General features: G+C 38.3%; 1 protein-coding gene across 2 annotated transcripts; it reads left to right on the forward strand.

Annotated features, from left to right (window-relative positions):
* Window positions 1-115: 115 nt before the first annotated feature.
* Window positions 116-27,678, forward strand: Cops2 (COP9 signalosome subunit 2). 2 transcript variants are annotated; one of them, XM_050134078.1, is made up of 13 exons: window positions 116-245; window positions 9,291-9,404; window positions 10,638-10,715; window positions 13,679-13,804; window positions 15,712-15,822; window positions 15,917-15,994; window positions 17,837-18,011; window positions 18,489-18,667; window positions 18,754-18,806; window positions 21,493-21,590; window positions 22,949-23,031; window positions 24,121-24,179; window positions 25,649-27,678. In XM_050134078.1, the coding sequence occupies exons 1-13, from the start codon at window positions 192-194 to the stop codon at window positions 25,791-25,793; spliced, it is 1,353 nt and encodes a 450-aa protein (XP_049990035.1). In that variant the 5' UTR covers window positions 116-191; the 3' UTR covers window positions 25,794-27,678. The 2 variants fall into 2 exon arrangements, with proteins under 2 accessions (XP_049990035.1, XP_049990036.1); XM_050134079.1 differs by having other exon boundaries at window positions 15,733-15,822.
* Window positions 27,679-27,888: the final 210 nt, after the last annotated feature.

Consider the following 27,888-nt stretch of genomic DNA (forward strand, 5'->3'; position numbering starts at 1 on the left):
AGCGAACTGTGCGCTCCTTTTGGACGCCGTGTAAATTGTCTCAAGGGCGAGCTCTTTGGTTCCGGAATGTGCATATCTTCCCTAGGAGAGACCGGAAGACGGGGAGAACCAGGAGTGACGCTCCCGGGCCGCGGAGGACTGTGGGAGGAGGCTGTCTCTAATTTCTCCTCCCCCTCCCCCCTCCGGCCAAGATGTCTGACATGGAGGATGATTTCATGTGCGATGATGAGGAGGACTATGACCTGGTGAGGCGCGGGGAGCGGGCCCAGGGCTGGAAGTGGGATGTGGCGGCGAGGCCGAGACCTAGGGGCTGCAACTTTCCCCCGGGGCGCGGCGGCCCTGGTCCGTCCTGCACGGTGACGGGGTTCTCTCCTCGCCGGGCGCCGCGGGCCTGTCGGGCCTGGGAAGAGAGGGAGGGGGGCGGCGGTCGGCCCAGGCCTCGGGGTCCGGGAAGGGCGCAGGTGGCCGGCCGCGGCCGGTTCTCGACGCCTCCCTGCCGGCCGCCGAGTCGCCGGGACCCGGCGCTGAGGTCTGGGCCCCCGCAGGCCCACCTCTTCTTCACCCTGGACCTCAGCCGGTGCCAGATGCTGGGAGGCTGAAAACTAGGAGGGGGGCGTCCATCCTGCTCCCAGACTTGACTCCGAAACTCGGGAGGCTCCCGAAAACAGCTTAAGAGTCTCATCCAGGGTCAGTTTGGGTCCCAGGTAAAGGTTCAGAGCAAAAATAGAAGCGGAGAAAGTAGTTAAACTGCTTGTTCTGTTCTCTAAAAAATGACAAGCTGAGAAGGGTTTGCTTTTTGTTTGCTTGGGCTGGGGAGAGGCGAGGATTAAGGGAATTGGAACCAATGACTTTTTTCCTTGCTTTAAGAAATTTCCCAGCGTCGGTGTTTGAATCAACAGGATAGAAGTAAACAAACTTGCCTAGTTTGAGGATGTGATTTCTTTTTTATTTAAGGTTTAATTTGTAAATAAACCTACAGGTTTTTAAAACTGAACCCTTGTTTATTATTATGTTGATAGTCAAAAAACGTATATCTGTGTGAGAATTGGGAGCCATGCTCTTGAGCCCCTTGTTATTGTCAGTTTTGCTTCTTAATTGAGAAGCATTTTGTTTGGTCCTTGGGAATTACGGTGATGTTGCATTTTGGTAAAGTTGTCGAGTAGATGCTTTGAGAAGTCTGGTTCATTTTTTTAATGTTCCACAGCCTCAGAGCGTGAATATTTGGGGTTTGAGTTACTGTGTGACTTCTTTGTATGGGTGAATCCGTAAATCATTTCCAAGGTATTTTTTTTTAATTTTGCATTTTACAGAAGGGCATATTTTGCAAAAAAAAAAAAAAAAAGAGGGAAATGCTGCGACTGGAGAGTCATAGTAGATATTTTAGTATTTGCTTAAAAGTAGCATTTTGTTGTGTTTGTTCATGCGTGAGGCAATACCTAAGGGGATACCTCCAGCTCCTTAATATGTTTCTTGTGATAACTAAACTTTCCTCTCTTGTTTTGCTTTTATTTCTATTGCCGGTATTTTTTAAATTGCCATGTGTTTCTTTCGGATGTCTGTAATTTTAGCTTGTCGTATTTTTAAAATCTTTTTCCTTATTTCCTTTCCTGATAATAATCTGTTAAGTACACGAATTTTTTAATGAGCGACTATTCACTAGGATTAACTTGAAGATACAATATAGGAATGAAGACAAGACTCTTATGAAATACTCTATTAGACTTCACTAGATTGTGAATGTTTTCTGTTAGGCTCTCACATGTAGCCATGGCTTGCTTGGCACTCAGTCTTGCTTCCCAGGTGTTGGAAATAAAGGCATGCATCACCACACCCGGCTTTGGAAGCTTTTTAATTAGACATAAAGTGTTTGTACTTGGCTGCTTCCCTGCTTTTCAAGGCCTACTACATGCACAGTATAATAAAGTATGCAGTTGCTTCAGCTGTTAAAAACATTAACAGAAAGAGTTAAGATTTTTACACTATTGCAAAATTAAATGAGATTTTGATTTTTTTCTTCCTCAGGCATTCTGTTAAAAAGTTCTTCTTATCCATTTCTCATATAGATACCGTTCTAGATTCCCAGTCACATGTCTAGTGGGAACTGTTATACCCCTTTTACTAACAGTTAAAATTTTAGTAGCATGACATCTTTCACATAATTTCTTTACATTTACTAATCAGTATCCTTTAATCAGAATGTGTTTAAAAGGATAAGAACGACTGCCATTCCACAGCTGGTAGAGATGTTTTTCTTTTATTTGAGTAATTATTTTGCCTATATCTTTTTATGTTTCTTTTTTAGAAAGTCTACAGAAGTCACATGCTGTCTTAAGGTTTCTCTCTACCTTTTCTTTTTAAGACAAAGTCTTACTAGTTTGCCCAGGCTGGCTCTGAACTTGGAGTATGGCAGACTTGCAGCACCAGACCAACCTAGAATCCTTTTTCTTTCCCTCTTTTTTTTAAATGTTTTTGCTAAAATAAAAATTGGCTATCTCTATTTTATTTATTAAGTGGAGCTGGAGATAGAACTCACTTGCTAGAGTGCTGCCCTCACACTTCAAAAGCCCCAGGTTTGGCTTTCAGTGCCTAGCTGTGGTAGCATACTTCTATCATCCTACATCACTTGGGTGGTAAAGAGAGGCAGAAGGAGAAGAGGCTCAAGGTCATTCTTGGCTACATACTGAGTTGGAGGCTGGACTGGACTACATGATTCTGTTTGAATTAACTCATAATTAAAATGTTTGTAGGCAGATTTTTCTTTGGGCCACCAGCTCACAAATAACAAGGAGACTTACTAATTCTGAAAACTTGGTCTTTAGCTTAGCCTTATTTTCAACTAGTTCATATAACTTGAATTAACCCATATTTTTATTAATCTTGTTCTATCCTGTGGCTTCTGTCTCTATCCCATTTTGTGTGTTCGACTCATTCCAGTTCTGGCCGGCATCTCTCATGTGCCTAGATTCATCTGGAGTTTCCTCTCTCTGCCTGGAAGTCCTGCCTGTCTCTCCTACTTAGTTACTGGCTGAACAGCTCTTCATTATACCAGTGACAGCAATAATCTTTACACAGTGTACAAATGCCCACAACAAATGTTAATAGCACTATGAGCATTTCTGACCAGAGTGATACTCAGGATGCCTTTATCTTTTGTCCACAGATATTTTAATGCCTTAAACCACCTTTTGTATTAGCAGGGTATAGTGGAAATAGATGGCCAGGAACAGTTCTGAAAATTAAGAATCTGTCTCCATACTATTTTTACTTAATGTGTATGAATGTTTTATCTGTGTATGAGTGCATGCCTGAGTACTGAGAACCTGTCTGGTGCCCAAGGAGGTCAGAAGAAGGTGTCAAATCCCTTGGAACTAAAGTACAGATGTTTGTGAGCCAGTGAGCCACAAACATGGGTCCTCTGCAAGAGCAGTAAGTGCTCACAACCCTTGAATTATCTCTTCAGTCCCTTCCATACTATTTTTGTTCAAACTGGTAAATAATGATTTATGTCCAGTACTTAAAAGAGCAAATTGTTAAAGAATAAATGTAAAAGTTCAGTACACTTGATCTCTTATTTTTGCAGTCTTTTTTATTTTAATTATTGGCAAAAGTGGGCATTTTCTAAGCAGTATTAACCCATGTAGTGTTAGTTATAGAGGTAAGAGATAGTACTAGCAAGATATAGACCACTGTTGACCATTGAGTCAACAATTGATAGAGTAGTATAATTAAGTACTTTAACAATTGTACCATAAAGTTACTTAGTGCTTCTAATAATATTTCTTGCATGTTTAAATTTTTATTTCTGTACTTATGTGTGCCATGATGCACATGTAGATTTCAAAGGACAACTTGGGGAAGTTGTTTCTCTCCTACCACTGATCCATCTAACAGTTATAGAAATAATTTAAGCAAACTGACTTTATTTCCAAAGTTATTCTCTAAAATTCTGTTCTGTAGTCAGGATATATTTGAGTGTAATTATTTAAATGAATTACATGGAAACTACTGTAAGATAGAATAGTTTCACCAAACTGTGAGTCTAATGTTTCCTTGGTCTAACTCATAGTTGGCATTCGTGAATGAATAGTTATTGGTGCTTTTTCTCTAGGCTTAATATATTTTAATGCCCTCAGACTTTGCTTTTTGTGTCTGTTTGGGTGGAGGATGAGATTTAGCCACAGAATATATCCAATAGAATCTCTTGCCATGGATACGCTTGCATGCACAGACCTAAAATTTTGCACACAGTCTTCATCTGCCCAGTTCTTATTACACCCTCATAAGCAACTATGTTAAACATCTATGTCTCCTTCATTTATTTAATCAGGATATAGTTTATGTATTACTCTTAATTTATCTAAGATGCAAATTTACTTTAATAAATATTTTTACAAGTATTGTATTTATTTAGTGTGCTACATCGTGCCCGAGGAGGTCAATAGACAACGTGTGGTAGCCTGTTCTTTCCCACTATGTGGATTTAAGCTAAAATCCCAGTTGTCAAGCTTATCAGCAAGCACCTTTACCTACTGAGCCTTTTTGCCAGTTCACTGCTCTTTTTACAGCTCCAGAGATGATGTGGCAGTACTGTATTTTGTTTGACTGCTTTCCTGTTGGTAACAATTTGGCCTGTTTTTAGTCTGCAATATTGTTTTTGTAAAAAAGAAAACTGAGGCTAGAAAGATGACTCAGAGGTTAAGAACACTGGTTGCTCTTGTAGAGAACCTGAGTTCGATTGCCAGCACCCATGTGGTGGCTTATTACTGTCTATAACTCCAGTTCCTGGGGATCCAGTATCTTCTGTCCTCTGCAGCACCAGACATGCACATGGTGCACATGCATACATAAATTCAAACACTCCTACACATAAAATAAATATTTTTTTAAAACTGTAATTGAAAACTATATTGACAAGGTATACTGTTAAACTGGGTGATGCTGTTTTAGGTTAAAAGCAGTTCACTAAAAACAAACACTCCAATAAAGGTAGTTTTCTTCAAAAAGTGTTACTAGAGGGCTGGAGAGATGGCTCAGAGGTTAAGAGCATTGCCTGCTCTTTCAAAGGTCCTGAGTTCAATTCCCAGCAAGCAGATGGTGGCTCAGAACCACCTGTAATGAGGTCTGGTGCCCTCTTCTGGCCTGCAGGCATACACACAGAACATTGTATACATAATAAATAAATTTTTAAAAAAATCAAATAAAATCATTTAAAAAAATGTTACTATAATCCACATCAGTATTGTTGGACACTGCTTCTTAAAGCTACGGTCAAAGACTAATACTGATTTAGAATAAAAGTTCTTGTGAATTTTCAAAAAGACCTATTAGTTTATTGTTATACTTTGTGTAAAGAATTTCAGTTTTAAACAAGAATAACTAGATTAGCAATTGACAGTTCTTGCATGGTAATGATAAAATTAAATCCATTAATTTTTTACTTAAATCACCAGTAATAAGCATACATAAATACATTTAGTTCATAATAAAACATTTTAAAAATATATTATGGTAAGTTTGTGAACTCTGAGCATCCAAAATGAATTTGCACTTGGGCATTATATCTCTTATGAATGCCTGGACGTCAGGGAGAACTGGAAGCCTCCTATAGCCCCCAAACTTAACAGACAAGGGAAAGCATCAGGACAATAGCATCCTTAAATCCAAAGAACACATTTGAGAATGAGAACTTGATCCAAGGTCACGTTGATTTTTATCTCTCCATGGAAATTTTATCTAAAAAATGAAAGTCTGGGATGAATAAAAGATGGTTCCTATTTACACCATAGAATACAAATTAGTACGCGTTAACTTGTTTGGCTTTTTTTTTGTTTGGATAGTTGAAACTCAAATGATTAACTAGAATTTTATTATATCTGATACTTTATTAAGGATATTCCCAAATAGACTGAAATTTTGGGTTCTACAAAAAGCATTTCATTGAAACATCTACAAACTGTTATTCAGTTGGCAGAAACAAATCAGTTAGCAGTATGTAATTCATCTAATTCTCTACTCTGATTATCTTATGTTACCAAGCCATTAGTAATTTTTGTAGTTATCTTTGTTTTCCTTTACCAGTACCTATGAGGTGGTCTTTTTACATTTACATCTTGTGTTCTTATCAACATTCTTTTTTCTTCGTTCTACTACGTGAGCTCAAGCATCCATTGTCCTAACCCGCTCTCGGCAATGAAGAGCCAGTGGGCTGCTTTGTGACTGAGAAGGCACACTGGCTGTATGGCAGGAAATGGAACTTGTTCCCAGTCATGTCACAATTGTCTCAGGGTGTATGGTAACTCAAGCTAATCTCTTGGGCCTCTAAAGTATTTTCTGTTTCCTCACTGTTGGAAAGTCCTTGATTTAGCTCTGCCTGGACTGTGCCTCTTTGCCTTTCCCTTCTTGATCCTAGTCTGATTTTGTTTTTTTGTTTTGTTTTTTATGTTTTCAGCTAAAAGCCAAACTGAATAAGAGTCCAGAATCTTACACTTTTTGTAATATGGCAGTCACAGTTATTTTTCTTTCATTTTCAGACTCAGGGCTGCATTCAGGTGGTTTGGGTTGCCAAAAGGTAATTTTTTTTGGTACAGCAAGATGAGTTTTGAGTGTAGGACACACACAGATGACAGCATCTTCTCTGTTTTCCACAATTGATTGATAACTTTGATTTATGGCCATCGATGCTGACATTACTGCTTCACATAAATACATATAAAATGACATAAGTATGTTTTGGTCCATTTTGGAAATTGCTGGGAAGTCTGCACTGATCCTAAGCCAGAGTTCACTTAATGATTTTTTTTAATGCAACAAGTTAGTGAATTAAACAGCAATTTTAAAAATCAGAAGTCCTAACAGTGCAATCCAAATACTAATACTAATTTGATGACTGCGGAGGGATGTCTGTAGAGTAGTACTAAAGACTTTCTTCTCTGTAATTAGACTGTTGGCTTCTATTAGAGCAGAGGACTGTATGTGAGGCGTACACACTACAGTTCATAACAGGGACTAGTCAAGTCTGAGCCAGCGTGTTTGAGACATTGTTCATTGACATATGCAGTACAAAGTGCCTGTTTTTATGTCCACAGGCCAGGCTGCAGTGGTGTCACTCTGTGTAATCTGGCTAGTGCTGACAGAAATGTTTGGGTTCTTATTAATTTTGTAATTAATGTATTCAGATATCTTTTGCTATTGAATTTTTTGTGGCATCCTCTCATCACATTCAGGTCCCATCCATCTGTCCCTGTGTTGTGTGCCCTGCCCCACCCCCTGGCCGCATTGGATCATAACCCACATTTTAAGAAGCCAGATCCTAGATATCCAGATGAGAAATGCAAAGAGAGGAATAGCGTGTCGAGGTGAAGAAGTCTGAGCAGTTGGGCAAAGGCCAGGATGGCTGCAGCAGTGGGAAGGGGGGGAGTTGTGTAGGAGATGCTGGATATGGGCAGGTGTCAGATTTTTACTACTTTCAACTTACTTTGTGAGCGACAGGAAGTCATTTTTTATTAAATATACTAGATAATAGACGTTTTGTGCAGGTTATCCTTTTTACATGAGGTCGGACTCTAGGGTTAAGAAGGACACCAGGAGGGCTGGTGTAGCTTGTGGAAGGTAAACTTTCTTTGGTAGAGAAGTGTGTGGCTGAAGAGCAGGAATTGGGAGTGTTGCTGTGAGTGCTTGTTGTGTTGCCTCGTATTGTGTGCCGCTCTTGCCTGCACTGTGCTCCTTACCTCACCTGTCTTCTAGGTAGTGGGCCCATCTGTCTTTCAAACCCAGCTTGGACTGTTACTGTTACAACCTCTGTCACTGTGATAGACAGTTGGTTTGTTTCTTCTCTAGCAGTTTTTTTTTTAAACCTTTCTTAGTTTTTCTAAGTGACAAGAGTTAAGAAGAAAAGGAATCATTATGAAATATGTTTACCCAGTCTGGTCTTGTCCCTGAAGGAAGTGTTGCAGTGGAGTTTCAAGTGTTGAGCCTAACTGAACTTAGGTCTTTAGTCTGTGAGAATGAGTGGTGTTTGTGTTCTCATTCTGCAGAGGGCATGCATGACAAGGCCACTGAAAAGGCCATCTTGAAGTAAGAGCTTCCTAAACGCTGTGCTCTGTGAAACTTCTTCATGCCTCTGCCTCTACAATAGTCCATGTGTATTTTTTGAAGAAATAAACTATATTTGAATTTAAAACAACTCTAATATTCATGTCTTTGTGTTTATTCTCTTTCCCCCCAGTACCGTTCTTTTGATATAAACTTATCCCTTTGTAATGACTTGTAGGTGAGGAGAAAATGATTGTTTTGTGGCCATCTAAAATAATACTTTTGGGCCGGTGAGCTGGTTAACACTGCGGTAAGATGGTTAGCACTTGCCACAGAGCCTAACAGCCTGATTTCAATCGTAGAATTTCTGTGGAAGGAGAGGCTCTGACAGGCCATGCTCTGACTTGCACACACACCTGTCAGGCTATCTCCACAGTCCACAAGCTTTTATATAAGCTAAGTGGGGGTGGTGCATGCCTTTAATAGCAGCACTCTGGAGGCAGAGGCTGTTGTATCTCTGAGTTCAAGGCCAGTCTACATAGCGACTCCCAAGACAGCCAGGGCTACAGAGAGAAATTCTGCCTCGAAAAAAACAAAACAAATAAAGACCAACAAGCAATATAAGCAAAGGTTAAATAGTTAAGATTTTAATGTATTAACGAAGATTACGAAATACTTATCAATTTCACAGAAGTTGTTGGGGTTTTTTTTTTTACTTGTTTAATGTGTCTCTATGTGGCGTGTATGTGTAGTATATGCACATGTGTGAATGGATACATGTGGAAGTGAGAGGATGCTGTCAGGTTTCCTCATCTCACTGAACCTAGGGCTAGACTGGTAGCCACAAGCCCAGCAATCCTCCTATCTCTGCCCATTTCACCCCTTCACATGACATAGAATTACAGGCACTTACACAATTATGCCTGGTTCTTTACATTCATGTTGGGAGTTTGAACTCATGTCTTCATGCTTGCTTAGAAGCATTTTTTTGCTCATACAAAAATTTTTTTCAGCTGGGCGGTGGTGGCGCACGCCTTTAATCCCAGCACTCGGGGAGGCAGAGGCGGACGGATCTCTGTGAGTTCGAGGCCAGCCTGGTCTACAAGAGCTAGTGCCAGGAAAGGCTCCAAAGCTACAGAGAAACCCTGTATCCAAAAACAAAAACAAAACAAAAAATTTCCTAGCAGCATTCACTTTTTATAGTGCCATTTGTGAGGGTTTTTTTTTTTTCATTTATTATCTCTTTTTCCAATATACAGGAGTACTCCGAAGATAGTAACTCTGAGCCCAATGTGGATTTGGAAAATCAGTACTATAATTCCAAAGCATTGAAAGAAGATGATCCAAAAGCAGCACTGAGCAGCTTTCAAAAGGTTTTATATTTCCAAATGATTTTATGTCTTGAAGTTTTGGGGGTGGTGGTGTTTGTTTGTTTGTTTGTTTTTAATGATGCTATATCAGTTACTTTTCTCATTGCTGTGACCAAGTATCTGACCAAAAACAAGGATGGAAGTATTTATTTCTGTTCACTCTAGGATATCCCTCATAGCAGGGAAGCCATATTGGCCAGAGCATGTCACTGGGATTCTTCCAACTCAGTAGACCAGTGTGAATGAGAATGGCCCTCGTGGGCTCATATGTTTGAATGTTTGGTCCCCACTTGGGGACTCTTGAGTAGGATTAAGTGGTGTGGCCTTGGAGGAGGAAGTGTGTCACAAGGGGTGGGCTTTGAGGTTCCAAAAGTCCATGCCATCCCCAGTATCTCTTTCTCTCTGCCTCCTACTTGGGGATCAAGGTGAGGTTTCAGCTGTCCTGCTACCATACCCTCATTCCACTCACTACCATAGACTCTAACCCTCTGAAACATTACACCCAAATTAAACACTTCATTCTGTAAGTTGACCATGTGTCTTACAACAGCAGTAGAAAGTCAACTAAGACACCAAGAAGCAGGGAGAGAGTCTGGGGCCTGAAGAGGAATTGGGTTACAGCTCCCCAGGCAAGTTCCAGTGGTTCACATCCTCTGGCTAAACTCTACCCTCCCAAGACGGCACCATCAGTTAGGGACCAAGTGTCAAACACACGAGGAGGCATTTTATTTCCAAACCATAGCATGTGCACTGAATCCAAAGTAATTTGTTTCAGAAATGTGTGTCTGGTATTTGTGATAATTCAGTCAGGATTGCATTGTGGATAATAAGCATGTATTTCAGAAAAGCTTCCTATTGTCTTTGCTGATGACACCGTTGGTGAAGTAGGGTCCTTGTCCTGAAAACCAAACGAGAGAAACAATCTCATGGTCAGCACTATTATCCCTTTAATCTTGTTGCTTCTGGGAACAGATCACATTGATTTCTTGACTTCTGAACAGTGGTGGCTTTTACTAAAGATTCAGGTAGGGGAATCCTTTCTGGGCCTGCAGTAAGTCCTTTTATGTGACAGAGTTCAAGGGTCAGCTCACTTACCCAGGGATCCCAAGAAGTCTCTCTCTCTCAGTGTTTTTAAAAATTACATTGACAATTAGTGAAATTTTTCATGAATAGCTTATAAAAATTAATTAAAGACTGATACATTGGTTGTCCATTCTAAAACTCTCTCTGTTTTAGGTTTTGGAGCTCGAAGGTGAGAAGGGAGAATGGGGGTTCAAAGCACTGAAACAGATGATCAAGATTAACTTCAAGTTGGTAAGATTTACTGTTAGAGAAATTAAACTCACCTGAGTAACTGCATGCAAGCCTCCTGCAGCATACCCCTTACGTCTCCTTCTCTGAAGTCATTACATTGACATCTGTCCATGTGTGGACTGCATATCATCTATGTCCACATATGATGCCATGTCTGTATCTGACTGTGGTGTCATCTCCCATCCTTAGTAAGACTGGCTCCTTGAGCCTTTCCTACAGAAACTATCAGTAAAATGTTTGAGTTCGTCTTTGACCCCAAATATCAGAACCATTCAAAACATGTGCACTGTTAATATTTTATATATGTAACTTAAGTCTAGCTAACAAAGGAAACATCTGTGTTGCATCTACCCTTTCTGGTTCTACTTTTGCACAAAGCCCCTATGCTTTCTGTTTATTTTTATAGTGATATTACACCAGTGTTTTCTACATTTAAATTAATGACCTAGGGAAATATGGAAGAAGCAGCAGGTGACTAATCTCTTCCAGATTTGAATTAACAAAAAAAATAGGATAACATTAAATGCTGAATGTCAACTTTTTTTGATTTGTTTGTTTTTAAAAACAGGGTTTCTCTATTTAGCCCTGGCAGTCCTGGAACTCACTCTGTAGCTCGGGCTGGCCTTGAATTTAGAGCTCTGTCTGCCTCTGCTTCCCAAGTGCTGGGATTAAAGGCTTATGCCACCACCACCTGGCTTGAATGTCAACTTTTAAGGTGCTGTGATTTGTAAGAAAACATGATTCCTTTAAAACTTGCTATCTTCACATATAACGGTGGCTTTGGCATTAGTCCATTTAAACAGTGAACTGCCCTTAAGACTTGATTTTTCTATTTTACTTTGAACAGAGCTGGGAAAGATAAGATAGATTTAGTTATATCATTGTATTGTCTTCCTGGTTTGCCATTTGCTTCTGTCACACTTAAGTAGGAGACTTGGTTCAAGAGTAGTCACCAGTGTCTGCACTCACTTTCTAGTAGGAACCACAGTAGAACCTGTGTGGCTGTGCAGTGTTAGGCAGTATAGTTAGAAAGTTCTGTTTCACTTGCTCTGTGTACAATCAGTTTACTTAATCTCTCAATCTTTAATTACAGTTAACCTAATTTTTAAGGTTCCTGCCTGATTTTGTTCATATATATATGTATGCATATACATATATATATTTATTTATTAACTTCCCTCTCTTTTTTCTTTTATATTTTGAGATAAGGTCTATCTATTTAGCCCTGGCTGTGCTGAAACTTGCTATGCAGACCAGGCTGACTTCAAACTCAGAGAGATCCACCTACCTCTGCCTCCTTGGTGTTGAGATTAAAAGTATGCACTACCATGTCCATCTAATATAACTTTTTAAAATTGGTGTCTTAGAGCCATCAAGATGATCAGGTAAAGAAAGGTTCTTGTCACAAAGTCTGACAGCCTGAGTTTAATCCCTGGGACCTATGTGGTGGAAAGAGAGAACCATCTCCCACAAGCTCTCCTCTGGCCTCCACATCCATGCCATGGTGCAAATTATATTTTATACACCCTCACAAATAATTGGGGAGAGGGGAATGACTATTTTAGTTATTTTCTCATTGCTGCGATATTTCCTTTATAAAAGCATCTTAAGAAAGAAAGGACTTTTTTGTGTGTGTGGCTTACAGTTCAGAGGGATCCAGTCTATCATAGCAAGGAAGGTGTGACAGCAGGCAGGAATGGCATGGTGGCAGGCACAGGATGCTGGTCATGTAACCTGTGTACCCAGGAAAAGAAGTATGAGCAAGAAGTAGGGCTGGACTATTACCTTAAGGCTGTCACTCAAAGAACTTGCATCCTTTTCCTAAACTCCCACAGTCTTATCAAACAGTTCACCAGCCAAGTATTCAAGCACAAGCCTACAGGGACACTTCACATTGAAATTGCAGCACTGAGCTTAAAGTTAAGTAGGGCGAGAGCAGTTCAGAAGTACCTTTATCTGAAATCCTGTTTTCATACTAAAATGTAATGCCAAAGTTGAGACAATCTTATTTCACCATCCTTTTCTTTCTAAAAGATACATTCTGTAACTTTATGTTTATTAGGTTGCTTATAGGATAGTCCCTGTTAGTTATGTCCTCATGAAACTTCCATAGTCAGAAAAAGATACCTGTAGCTAACTATCATTCCTTTATTCCTTACCCTAATAACCCTAATAACCAGAAGAAAGTATTTATACCTGCTAATGCACCGTTTCTCTGAAAGAAACAACTCAAGGAAAGAGATTAGTAGCAGTGAGAGAGTGTAGGGACTAGATGGGATTGTACAGTTAGACTCCAGCATTGACTTAGTTTGGTACACTCCCCTAATATCTACCTGCTGGACATTTCACTATTATCCCTTTGTTTCTCCAGATCTTCCATTTCCTGGAATAACCCAACACAGCTTATAAACAGCCATACAATATAATGTTGCAGTGGCAACGTTAACTGTGTCTTATGGAGTAGGGCCCTGTGTGAGATAATTTCGTTCTTTTAATTGAAATATACAATATATTCTGAGTACAGTTCCCCCTCTCTTAGCTCCTCCCAGGTCCTCCCCAGCCCCTGCAATAATTTTCTTACATGAGATGAGTCCTGAGACTTATGGAAAGCCAACCAGTTCAAGAGAGAAATGAAACATGTAATGGGGAGAAATAGTTGATATCTGCATAGTTATTAACCACAACATTTGAAAGTTAAATCTGCTTCTTTTGTTTAGTAGGTATCTTAATAGTTTTCTAATCAAATGTGTTGTGCATTGAAGAGTAATATTTGAAACTTGGAAAATATGCAAGTGTCATTTGTTTAGTAGTCTGAATTCGACATTGGTTTGTGTCATCTTGTATGTAAGGTAACATGTTTTAGTGCTCTTCCTTCTTTATCATGAATTGTGCAAAGTCCAGTTCAGTGGGCAGTGGTTTGTGCTAGACCTGTCTTCAACCATGCATTTTTTCTTTCCTCACAGACAAACTTTCCAGAAATGATGAACAGATATAAGCAACTCTTGACCTATATCCGGAGTGCAGTCACCAGGAACTATTCTGAAAAGTCCATTAATTCTATCCTTGATTATATCTCCACTTCTAAACAGGTTAGACTCGAGTTTTCCTTTTGAGCTGTCAATGTGTTATTTAAAGTAAGGGGTTCTGTGGGTTGGAGATGCTGCCGCTGTCATGGTTGCTTTTCTTTTTGAGATCCTGTCATGTAGTTCAAGCTGGCCTCTTAACTAGCTGAGAGGTCAAGGCTCCTAGACCTCCCTGCTTTGTCTCCCAAGTGCTGATAGACAGGCATGTGCCACCATGGCTGCCACAACTTTGCTTTTTAGAAAAGAAAGGGCCTAGTTAATAATTACTAGTGTGTTTCAAAAGTACTGTTTTCTTGATTCTGATACTATTTAACATTTAAAGGTAATCAATCCAGGCTAATCTCTTTATAGTATCTTTAGATCCTTAAATGTTACCTGTAAATAACTTGGGCAGACCTGTATTCAGTTCAGATTCCATTGGCCTATTATAGCTCTGTTTTTGATGAATTTGTATCTGCATCTGAACTTAGGCACTGAACATGCTAAGCAAGTTTTTTTCACCATTGAAGCTGCACCACTAGTCTTCACTTCAGCCATTGGGAGTGTAAAATACTGAACATCAGTCAAGTTGGGATATTTCATTAGATTAAGTTCCTTGAAAAGAACTTGTCCTGTGACAGTCTCGATAGGCGCTCCATAATCAAGGATGCATGGTGACAGCTGATAGAGGGAGGGTACTGTGGTGATTAACAAAGGCAGTGATGGTTTTATGTATTTCATTCCTTTTTGTGATTGTTTTTACTTGATTTTTTTAAAGCTTTCTTACCCTCTGGTATTTGAACACAAGATAATCTCTATATCATTTAGTATCTCTTTTTCTGCTCCTGACCAGTGTTCTTAGAATCAGCCTCTTCACCCACCCCAAACACACACACACACACACACACACACACACACACACACACTTACTTTTTAACCAAATATTATTTCTCTTTCTTGACATAGCTTATTGCCATTCTTTGTATTTTCCACATGTGTTCTGAAAATAAGCAGCAGCCTTGTCACTTATAATATTCTAGAGTAAGTTACATGTGGCAATTCTGCTGTGTAATGAGCCAGCCTGCCTGGTGGCACATGCCTGTGATTCCAGGATTTGACAGGTGGGGGCAGTAGGAATAAGAAAGCATTCAAAGCCATCCTTGATGGTGAGCAAGGTGAGTTTAAGGCTAGCCTGAACTACATAAGGCAATTGTATCTAAATAAATAAAACTAAATTAAGTAGGAAAATATTTTTTGGTGCTTACAAAAAGGTATCATAAAAATTTTGTGGTACTATGTTTATAAATATTATGCCAAATGTTAGAGGGATAGATTGAATATTTTAAAACTTGAAGGTTGTATTCTCTGTCTGCTGTTATCTGCAGCTTTTTGCCTTTTGAAAGGCCAAGTCAATATTGTGTGGGTAGCATCCTAACTTATTCTATACCATCAGTAATCCTGAGTAAATAGGCACTTTCCTGAGAGTGGCAGGCTCCCCTGCTCTCCCGGTTCTCTTTCCTCTCAGGTACATAGAGATTTAGGGATCCAGATACTAGGAACAAAGTGTGAATAGAAAAGGCTTGGTGTTTCCTCTAGAAGATTATAAAGTCTGAGCAAATAAATGTATGTATATTAGTAAAAGTACAGCATATCATTCTGTTGGTATAAAGTGTGTGATTAGGTTGGGAAGGACAAACCTGACTATTATAGCATTAGCACTTATGGTCATGTAGTTACATGAGAAAATACATTTCTTGGGTTTATAAAACAAGCAAAAGCATTTTAACAGTTATAAGCATGGTTTGTCTTATTTTGGACTATAGAAGACATGTGGTAAGAAACAAATATCTTAGTGTGTTAAGTTCAAAGATGCACTTTTAGTTTGTTCAAATTAACTTTATTAACAGGTACAAATTTGCTGTTTACAATTATAGAATTCTGATTTTTTATGTCAGATGGATTTACTGCAGGAATTTTATGAAACAACACTGGAAGCTTTGAAAGATGCTAAGAATGATAGACTGTGGTTTAAGACAAACACGAAGGTAACATTTGCATTTGTTCTCCTTTGAAGAGTGGGCGGGTCCTAAGTATACATACCTCCCGCTAAAAGCGTTTGCTCTTCATAATTTTTAACAGCTTGGAAAATTATATTTAGAGCGAGAAGAATATGGAAAGCTTCAGAAAATTTTACGCCAGTTACATCAGTCTTGTCAGGTAACATCTCCTTTTTTTTGCCTAATATTTTATTATGATAAAAAAAAAACATGGAATGATAGTATTCAATTAATTTAGGAATGTTTGTGTTCAAGCATCCACCCCAAAAATTAAATTTGAAGAAGTTTTTAAAAGATTATGAATTCAAGGTCAGCCTGGGCTGTATAAGGAGGCTTTGCTTGGGGGTAAGGTGACTTTTACTGAGTTTTTTTTCTGAGAACCAAAAAAATTTAGACTTTTGTCTAAATCAGTGGTTCTCAGCCTTCCAAATGCTGCGACCTTTTAATATAGTTCCTCATGATGTGGTCACCCCAACCATAAAATTCTTTTCATTGCTACTTCATAACTAATTTTGCTACTGTTATGGATTGTGGTGTAAACATCTAATATGTAGAATATCTAATATGTGACCCCTGTAATAGGGTTGTTCAATTCGACCCAAGTGGTCGAAACCCACAGGTTGAGAACCACTGGTCCAAATGCTTGCTTCAGTTCTTACCCTTTATAGAATGAGGTATAGTTATCAGTGAGCAAATAAGCCCCTTCTAATATGTAGTAAATTTGTGCAGTGTAGTATCGTGCAGTACGTAGTAAGCTTTGGTATTTACTTATTTGCTCTAGAATATGGGGGGGGGGACTCTTTATAAGTATAAATAACAAAGATATTTTATATTCTAATACATGACATGAAAGTCAATTGTACCATTACTCTCAGATTTTGGAGTGATCTAGATGTCTGCAATCCAATATAGCACACGCGGTGTGTATTCTAGTGTATCTGATGTGAGAGAAACTATGTAAAGACAGATAGGGCTATGATTTATTAGTGGATAACTAACTGCATTTTAAGTTCAAAGCTTGAACAATAAATTAAATAGTGTGTGTATTTTTTGTTTAGTAATATTTGTAGCTATATTACTATAGGCTATATACTATCCAGGGGCCACATTTGGAGAGCATCTTTTAGGGCCACATGTGATTTCCTTGACATACTGAAGAAAAGTTGAGATGAGAAAGTTTTTATTTCTCTATATGCACTTGGGAAGTTCCTCTTGATTGAATATATGGGTTTAAAGCAGTTGTGAAGTTTTAAGGAAGCCTATTAGTATACCTCCTAAAATATAAAAAATATAAAGCTACATTAATTTTTTTAAATTAAATTTAAGAGGGTGCAGAGTATACAAGCATGTACATGCCACAGAGTGCACATTGAGGTCAAAGAATAACTTGTGGGAATTGCTTCTCTCCTTAACCATGTGAAGGATGAATGACTTGACAGCACAGGCCTTCCAGCATCAAATTTTAATATATAGGTCTGGGGAGATGGTTCAGTAAGTAAGAACGCTTTTGTTAAGCAGGCATGGAGACACAATTTTAGATCCACAGGTCAGTGTGGCCATGAATGCCTGTAACCCCAATGCTGGAAATGGGGACAAAAGATGAATGATCGCTGGGACTTGCTGTCCACCATCCTAACTGAATAAACAATGATCTTCAGGTTCAGTGAGAGACTCTGTCTCAAGAGACAAGGCAGAAAATTATGACACCTGATACAGGAATGCACTTAAGGTGCACATATAGTTTTTCTTGAGTGATTGAATGAATGTCTTTTTCTTTAAATGAATATTTTATACTCATAAAAACTTCTGGTGCCCTTTTCCCTATCCAGTAGCAACATAGTAAAAACATATGAAGGCTCCTTTGGTCACTATACAATTAGTCATGATGCAGTAAATCTGTAATGAAATTCTACACCGAGAGGATATAAGGTTCCCAGGTTGATGCCAATAAAATTTACTCAGTTGTCCTTGCATTCTCTTTTGTCTAAAATATTTTTCCTAGACTGATGATGGAGAAGATGACCTGAAAAAAGGTACCCAGTTATTAGAAATCTATGCTCTGGAGATTCAAATGTACACGGCGCAGAAGAACAACAAAAAGCTCAAAGCCCTGTATGAGCAATCACTTCACATCAAGTCTGCTATCCCGCACCCACTGATCATGGGTGTCATCAGAGGCAAGTTTGGGTTGGAGAGAAGTAGAAGAGACGATACCTGGAGTCATTGCATGGGACTGAGTGGTTCTTAGATTGTTTCTGTTTTACTGACCATAAATGGTAAAGTATGAAAGTCATAGTGTAATCTGTTAGAGATTCATATGGGTCCCTTGTTTCAAGAAGGTCACAGCAGTAAAGGTACTATTTTAAAAAGTCACATTATCAGTGTAACAGTTGTGATTTGTAATGACAAAAGATTACTTCCTATTCGGTAGAAGCAGTGAAGATCTACAGTGAACTTGCTTTATGGGATGAATGTGTAAAGCCTGGGTATAGCCGGGGGCTGCCATGCAGGATATATAGTTAAACCCATCACTGCTTGGTGACCTTGCACAACATACAAAAGCCAATGCAGTTGCCTTCATTTTATCTCCATAAATTAATCTCATTATTGCTGAGCTGAAAATGTACCTAATTCTCCTGTTTTATTCTTTATAGAATGCGGTGGTAAAATGCACTTGAGAGAAGGTGAATTTGAAAAGGCACACACTGATTTTTTTGAAGCTTTCAAGAATTATGATGAATCAGGAAGCCCCAGACGAACCACTTGTTTAAAATATTTGGTCTTAGCGAATATGCTAATGAAATCAGGAATAAATCCATTTGACTCACAGGAGGTATGTCTACTTTCTTCAGTTCTCTTCTTAGTTGATTAGTACTCTTTCAATACACATACATAATTTGTTTTGTTTTTCTCTATTAGGCCAAACCGTATAAAAATGATCCAGAAATTCTAGCAATGACAAATTTAGTAAGGTAAGATTTATGTTTCCCAAAGCAAACTTCTTTAAAGCAGCTAACAGAGGGGAGGGGGCAGAGAATAGTTGGTAGTCTGCTTCTGTTGTTTCGTGTGCTTGTGTAAAAGGCACAAAAGTTCATGTCATTTTATCTTTAGAAGCCATTGTGCTATTTCTGTTAGTCACGAACTATGTATAAAGTCTCATTTGGTTTGTTGTTTTGTGTTTGTTTTTTTCCTTGTTTCCAGTATGGGAGAGTAAACCCAGCAGCCAAAGTTTGCTTTGAACTTGTAATCCTACTGCCTTGGCCTCTTGGAAGCCTGTACCACCAGGCCCAGCTTGGTTTTCTTTTTTCTTTTTCATTTATTTATGTTTTTTTTATTAACCATATGTTTGTGTGTGTGACATATATGACAGTTTTAACTAGTTGTAAATGTCTCAAAACTTTGTTTCTCAATATTAATAGCTCTGCCTACCTAAGTCTAAAATAAATTGTGAATTGGTCCAAGATAAATCAAATCAAAGATTTTCAGTAATAAGAGGCATAAAAAGCATGCTTTCTCAACACTTGAGGGGCAGAGGTGGGAGAATCTCTGTGAGTTTGAGGCCAGACTGGTGTGCATAGTGAGTTCCAAGCCAGTTGGGGTCACATAGTGAGACTTTGGTTCAAAAACAGAAAAAGAAACCTTAATTTTAATCATAAGTAAAACTCAAGTCTTTGGGAGAAGTTTTGCTATAAATACCTTACATTCTACATTAATATATTCTTCCGTTGCTTGCATTTATTTACATGTTTGTTGAATCAGGTTTGGATTTTTTTTTTTTTGTTATTGTTTATTATTTTGTTTTGTTGGTTTTTCAAGACAGGGTTTCTCTGTGTAGCTTTGGAGCCAGTCCTGGAACTTGCTCTGTAGACCAGGCTGGCCTTGAACTCACAGAGATCAGCCTGCCTCTACCTCCTGAGTGCTGGGATTAGAGGCGTGTGCCACCACAATCCAAGTCAGGTTTGTTTTAATTGTGAAAGAGCACTTCTCCAATCTTATTTCAAGTGGTTTAATTTTATATATTTGTTACATTATCTTGAGCTTATTTGACTACAAATGTAATGTTAGAAATACTTTTAAAATATGTTTAACATTAATAATTTTTTTTGAATTTTTTTTGTTTTGTTTTGTTGTTTTGTTTTTCAAGGCAGGATTTCTCTGTGACAATCATGGCTGTCCTGGAATTTGCTCTGTAGACCAGGCTAGCCATGTACACACAGAGGTCTGCCTGTCTCTGTTCCTAAGTGCTGGGATTAGAGGCGTGTGCCACCACCAGCACCTGACAATACTTTTAAAATATTTTGTTTATGGCATTGGCTTGGTAAACATCAATTAAAATTAAGGAAATAATGAAAGTTTTTATTAGAAATTAATGTTATATTAATTGGCTAAGTACAATAAGATGCATTAAAGAATTGCTTTATTACAACTTTAGAGAGTAATAATTGTGCTGTATTTATTATGTCTCATTATCCCAATGAAGCATCTGTAGTGAAACTCAAAAAGTTACTGTAATGATTCACTTTTACCCAAACAAGTAAATAAAAATAAAATCTACGTAATGAGAAAATCTCTTGGTTAAAATATAGGTGTATGTAAGGTAAAATATACGTGCATTGTTTTCACTACTTGAAAATGCCTCCTGTTGTACATTACAGTGTATTGGGGTAGGTAAGAAAGTAATACTTCCTAATTTTATCTTCCTAGTCAGTTGCCAGCAGACTAGAGGAAAATATTTGCTGTTGAAGTACTTGAATCACCTGCCCCTAACATGAAGTTACATTGCGACCCAACAGATGGAAGCACAGCAGAGGGCGTGCAGAGTGGTTGATGATATGTCTTACATAGAGAGCACACAGTGGTGCCATTCCAGAAGGTTGGCTTCTTCCTTCTCAGCACCTTAAGCAATCCCATAGTGCCTTACACAGTCATTTGAAGAGTAGGTGCCAGGTCCCTAAGGAGAGTTACAGACATAAATCAGCCTGTGGCCTTCTGCAACAGGGGGTTCCATCTCTGTGTCCTCTGTGTGTGCTCATTTGGCATTCCTGTCACGTGTGTTTCTGCTAGATAGGTTGGTGGGGTTTTAAGGCTAGGAAGGTGTGAGAGTCAAGCCTTTTGAAAAGTGTTTGCAGTTGCTGGTAGCTTTCTAGAAGATAAAAATTAGGAAGCTGTATTTTCCATATCTTCTCCAGAAAGGATGTGCTCTCTTATTTGAAAGGCAAGACCAAGTTCCTTTGTTTGATAATGTGCATGAAACCTAGTTTCTTTCATTAAGAACAATTAGGGATCAGAAATGCACAATTTAATTGAAAACACCAGCTAATATAATAAACATTTTATTATCAACTTTGAACAAAACAAAGATTTGAGATTATCTTAAATTGCTAATGTATCTGTATAACATCCCCTTCCCCAAACAAAAAGATTCATTTACTCTTTTCTTTAGAAAACAAATAAGCCTAAAAGTTTTGGGGGAAACTTGTTTATGTGGTGTTGGAAATGTTTTTTGGGAGGCTATGTATGTGTATTTTTAATTCTGACTTCTGTGACAGAAACATTAATAAACTTAGGTTCTTGCACATAAGCATTGAGCAGATTCTGGATTATGATGTGACATATTACTTCATATGTGACAACATTTATACTTTTTTTTTCTACTAGTGCCTATCAGAATAATGACATCACTGAATTTGAAAAGATTCTGAAAACAAATCACAGCAACATCATGGATGACCCATTCATAAGAGAACACATTGAAGGTATATAGTCGGCTGCTTGAATTTGATGTTGTCAAGTACATGCTTATTTATGGGTTTACATGGAATTAAATTGCCCTAGCAAAGGACAGAAGTATTTCTAAGTGCTATCATGATATATGAAACTGTATATCACTAGCTAGCAAACTTCATATGAATACCAGGTCTGCACATAGCTTTCATTTTCCTTTACCTTTTTATTCTAAAGTAAATATTGCTGTGATTTGATTATTGGTGCTTAGATCTATACCTAGTTTTTAAGGTTTGTCGAAAGCCTGTGAAAATACACTGCTACCCATAGATGATACTGAGCTGATTTTCCTCTAGAGCAGAAGCTAACGGTGGGAAGTATTCTTAGAGCTGGGAAATGAGACTTAATAAGTTCTACTAAATTGCCACAGACAGAAATTTTCTCTGTCGGGGCCTCTGACAGCTCTAGTGCTCTCATCTGTTAAGAACTATTCAGGGCCAGGCAGTGATGGTACACACTTTTAAAACCAGCACTCAAGAGGCAGAGCTAAGTAGATCTCTGACTTTAAGGCCAGCCTGGTCTACAGAATGAGTTCCAAGACAGCCAGAGCTGCACAGAGAAACCTTGTGTTGAGAAACAAACTTAAGAACTATTGAGGGTGCTTAAATGAATATTAGGAGCAATCTACTAAATACTTAACTGTCAGATGCATCAGAAACTTTTGAAAAAGCCATCAGAAGTAATGGTCTCTTGTTCTCTACTTTGCATTTTTTTTCATTCAGTAGATTTTTATTTCTTTTATGAGCCTGGGATGGTACTGAACTTTGTAAATACAGAAAAATATAAAAGCATTATCTGTGAACTCTGTTCTAGTCATAAATTTCTTTTGAAAAGACAGTTGTGTGTGAGGAATTGTGTATGGAGCAGGCATAGTGGTGCATCCCTTTAATCCAGCACTAGGAAGGCAGAGGCAGGTGCATTTCAGTGAGTTCCAGGACAACTGTGGCTCCATAGTGCAGATTGTGTATGGGAGTCAATGAAAGTGTAAGATGCAATGCACTAGATTGTGGGAGCCCTAGGGTGGGTGATTCAGCCGGGATGCGTCAGAACTTCTCAGGGTATGGTGAGTGCTAAGTGAATGATGAACTGTGGATGTTGAGAAGACAAAAATATTTTAGAAGAATTGCAACATAAATATAATCAGAGAACCAGAAACTGAGAGAAGCATCCAGGCTGCTTTTGCCACACCAGGATTTTTAAAATAGGAACAACTTGTGTCTTTACAAAGCAAAGTGGTTTGGGAAGGTAAATCATATAGTTAATTAACGTGGCTTGTACTTAAATGATTCATAAAGACATTCACAGTGTTTTTTTTCTCTTTGTCTTTCAGAGCTTTTACGAAACATCAGAACACAAGTGCTCATAAAGTTAATTAAGCCTTACACAAGAATACATATTCCTTTTATTTCTAAGGTATTTGTGGATTTTAGTGTTTGATTTCTGCCTACACTTGCAGTATACCTAGCTTTTTTTTTTTTAAGTGACTAGCTTGGACTTGTAGCTTTTGTTTTTTAAGTAGAATATGATTTTAGGATTCAATTTGGAACTATTTTTGAAACATGGATTTCATGTTGCCTAATCTAACTTCTTACTCTGTGTGTGCATGTGTAAACTCATGTAACACTGTATAGCTGAGAATGTTTAAACTCATATAACACTGTATAGCTGAGGATGTTCTTGAACTTCTAATCCTCTTGTTTCTGCCTTTCAAGTGCCACCATGCCCACCCAAGACTTTAAATTTAGTGTGAATTTTTCAATGTTATTTAATGGAAATTGCATTAACAGAAAAGATTTTTAACGTATGGGAGAAATTACATATCTCTCCATCTTCTAAGATTCCCTTATTCTCAGACAGAAGAGAGTGGAGCATTAACAAAGGTCCAGTCCAACCACTGCAGATGTAGAGTGGCCTGAGCCCCAGAAGTTAGAAGAGGGCTGAGGGCATAGCTAGGTACAGAGCACTTGTCTACCACGAACAGGTTCATAGTGCTTCAGTCTCCAGCACCAAAGGGAAAAGGGTGAAAGAATTAACTTTTATCATGCTCATATTCATGATGATGGTTTTATTTAAAAATCTCAAGTAAGTCTGAAATCATAAATCTAATCCCAGTTGTTTAGGAGATGAAGGTGGGAGGATTGTAAACTCAAAACCTGGCTAATTTATTGAAACACTATCTTAAATGTGAAAAAAAAAGGGGGGTTGGAAATATCTCTTTGGTATTGTGCATATGCAAAACCCTACTAGGTTCAATGACCAGGAGCATTCAAAAAAAAAAAAAGTCTTCACAGATGGGATGGTAACTCAGTAAGAGGGCATTTGCCTGAGTGTGTATGGGGCCCTGGCTTAAATCACTATCCTGGTAAAGAAGGGGAGAAAATGAAACTCCCTTTATTAATGTTTCCTTTCAGTGGTGAAGATTAAAGCCAAATGATTATGTAAAATCAGGAAGTCTTTTTAAATGTTAACTGATGAATTATATAATGAAATCTTTTGTCTTAGGAGTTAAACATAGACGTCGCTGATGTGGAAAGCCTGCTAGTGCAGTGCATACTGGATAAGTAAGTACTTGGCTGGGTTTTTATTATTGTTTTGATTTTTAGTGTGTGTCTGATGTGTGCATATGAATGAATACAGGTACTTTCGGAAACTATAAGAGGGTGTTAGATCCCCTGGAGCTGGAATTTCAGATGGTATGAGCCACTGAGCATCTGTGTTAGAACTCGGGTCCTCTAGAAAAACATCAAGTGCTTTTAACCACTGACCACTCCCTTGACAACCTTTTTAAATTGCAAGATGTTGGGAAGGAACTGTCATATGTAGAAAGGAAAACATTTACTAGGGCTGTGGTTTAAGAGAATAAAGTCCATGATCATGGAGCAAAGACATAGCTGAGGGCTCACATTTTATTGGCAAATAATAGATAGAGAGACACAGGGAATGGCCCTAGTCTTTTGAAACCTAAAGCCCACCCTTCTAAGACATTCCTAGTCCTTCCCAAGCAATTCCACCAACTGGGGAACAAATATTCAATGTATGAGCCTAGGGGAACACCCTCTTTCACACATCACAGTAACCATAAATTTTGGGCTGCGATGACAAAGCTAGCAACTCAGTTGTTGATTTGTCATTTTAAAAAACAAAACAAAAAAGTGGCTATGATTTTTCTAATACAAGGTCTATATGTGATCTCTTTCATTTGTAAATGAATGAACATACTGAACACATGATCTCTGGAAAGGTTCTAAGTCATTTTTCAGACTGGTTTCTCATTTGACATATGACTTACACACTGCTAAGAAACTATTGACTGGACCCCATGACATGACTCAGCAAGTTAAAGCACTCACAACAGAACCCTGATAACCTGAGGCAGAGCCCAAAAGACCCCATGCAAGGAAAGAAGCAGCTCCCAAAAGTTGTACTCTTACCTTCACATATGCAGTGTGGCATGCACACACCTCTTTTTAACTTAGAAAAAGAAATAGTAATTATTTTCTGGATAGTGATAGATAGATAGATAGATAGATAGATAGATAGATAGATAGATAGATAGACAGACAGACAGACAGACAGACAGACAGACAGACAGACATGGATTTTTTTTTTTTTTTTTTTTTTTTTTTTTTGAGATAGGTCTCATCATGTAGCTCTGACTGGCCTTGGATTTATTATGTAGACCAGGCTACCTGCTTCTGCCTCTCAGGTGCTGGGTTTAAAGTTGCCCACCATGTCCAGCCTATAGGGTGTAAGCACTCTGTTACAAAACAGTTTGGATGTTATTAAAAGTAGTATGCTTTGAAAGCGTGGCCAGTATCATTATCTTTCATGATGTAGATCAGTCTAGTGAAAAAATGGTAAAGCTGACATCTAGTGTCTTTTTAAGACATTGTGGTATAACTAACAATAATACTAAATTCACTCATTACAAGTAGGCAAACCGGTTATATGTTGTGTTTGTTGGTGGTGTGTTCTGTGGAATGTGCTTAGCAGAGATGAGTGGAGACTTTGTTTTCTTATTTGGTTCCAGCACTATTCATGGCCGAATTGATCAAGTCAACCAGCTCCTTGAACTGGATCATCAGAAGAGGGGTGGTGCCCGATATACTGCACTAGATAAATGGACCAACCAACTAAATTCTCTCAACCAGGCTGTGGTCAGTAAACTGGCTTAACGGAGAGCAAGCTTTGCAGGCGTGCTTAAGGCATCAGTGCAGAGATGTGATCCTTAAGGACTGGAAAGGCAGAACTCCTGTGGGTTGGTGTGTCCTGAAAGTGGTTGGAGTTATGGCAGAAGTGCTTTTTTGATCAACTGGTTTGTGTTTTGCTGCTGCATTTATCCCAAGAAAAACAGCTTTAATCTCCAGAAGAAAACCAAAACACCATGGGATTTATGCTGTGTTGACATCTTGCCCTAAACATACAACACCGTAGTAATCTGTCATGGGCAACATGACCAGAACGAAGATTTTTGTCATGATTTTAAACACACTGACACGCTACTGTTGGTTAAATTTAAACATGTTGTTCCTGCAGAAATTCTCTCACAAATAACCTGCAATAACTTGAAATTCATACCCTTTTGAACACTTCCTTTTCTCATGTATAAATGAAAACGTTTGCTGCATTTTGCAAAATGTCAGTTCTCCAAAAACGTGTCCGTCTATTTCTGTCCTTGCAGCTAGTAAAGGTTAGATGACCGTCCTCGCAGTGGCACACTGTCACCTAGGGCTCAAGCAGCAAAATAAACAGTGCAGCTCAGAAATTGGAGCTTGGTTCTTGATGTGTTTTTATTACATTTGGGGTTGCTCTTTTGTTTAGTACCTTAGAAATTTCAGATTATTTTATCTTCAGTTAAGATTTAAAAGCCTGAGAGCAAATAAGTTGTTTTCAAGTTTTTAGAACTAGTGTTTAAGGATAAAGTAAGAACTACTTTCTAACAGAGCCCTTGCATAGCACTTATTTTGACAGTGATACGTTAAAGGATTAAGATTTCTTTTTTTAAGAACGGTATTTCTTTTAAAAAGAGTACATAGTAACTCTCAGAATGTCACTTTAAACAAATATGCCAGAACATAGACAGCGAAGTGAATGTTACCTGCATAGTGACCATGCTAGAAGGTTATTTTCTAATGTCAGCCACCAACCATTGCGTTTGCTCTTTGAGAATTGCAAAGTTAATTTAATGCGCTACTAACTTTTTGTTTGTACCTTGTTCTGAAAGAGTATTAACAAACTTGTCTGTCTTCACCCGTATTTGGCACCAAATACCAGCTTCAAAAAAGAAAAAAAAAAAACCTAAATTTAAATAATACAGAAAGTATGCAGATGGCTTTGAAAGCAATCCCAAAATAATTTTCAAGTATTGTGTGCAGTGGCAGTATAGTTAACAGTGAACTTTGGCCTTCCATGGTGACAGAACTCGGCTCATTTGAATGTATTCAGTTTGGGATGTACTTGTTCCTTTGCTTTTCTTTTTTTTTCTTTTTTTTTTTTTTTAAGCTCACATCATATAGTGTCAAAAGAAGGAACTAAGATTAACACAGTGTCCTTGGTTTTCCTAGTGCTCGTTATTATGTGAACCGTGAGTGGCAGTGCAGAGGAAGGCTGTGTGACTGAAGAGTGGCAACTAAGAATTTTGATCATTAAATCAGATTTTATAAACAGTTAGAAAGAGCATGGACTTAAAACAAGGCATGCTTATTTGGTTTTGTCAAAATTTTACGAAAATATGTGATATATATTTATACTAAAACTATATAATCCTTAGATTTAGGAAAGCAGTCAGTTAATGTCTAGCAGAATAAAGCAGTATTAATACAGATATAAGGTGGAAATTGTAGAAAACCTTGAAAGAAGACAAAAGACAAATGTCAATGGTAGGGAATAAAAAGTTAAAGATATTCTAAAAGTATGTGTATTTTCTTCTCTTCTACAGAAATCATTTGTGAAAAGTGTGCTCGTTTTTTACAGGAGTGATATTAATTAGGATTTATTTTTCCAATACAGTTTGGAGACCCTTTGTTACCCAAATAAAAATGACAAGTTTCTGTGCCTGTATCAGGTGTGTGCATGTGACAACCAGAACTCAGAGGACCTCAATAATGTGTGCTGTTCCAGCTCCTGAAGTGCCCAGCTCTGCGGCCTTCACTGCTCACAGCAGTGTGCCTTAGTCTCTAGAAGGCAGGATTTTGTTATCCTGTGGGGATCTGGGCCAACTCTGTAATGACACTGACAGTTGGATCCTAAACTGTAGCTCCATGCAGCTAC

Source organism: Alexandromys fortis, unplaced genomic scaffold, assembly GCF_014885135.2.
Source record: "Alexandromys fortis isolate MF-2015 unplaced genomic scaffold, M_Fortis_MF-2015_v1.1 scaffold_6, whole genome shotgun sequence".
Classification (NCBI taxonomy): domain Eukaryota; kingdom Metazoa; phylum Chordata; class Mammalia; order Rodentia; family Cricetidae; genus Alexandromys; species Alexandromys fortis.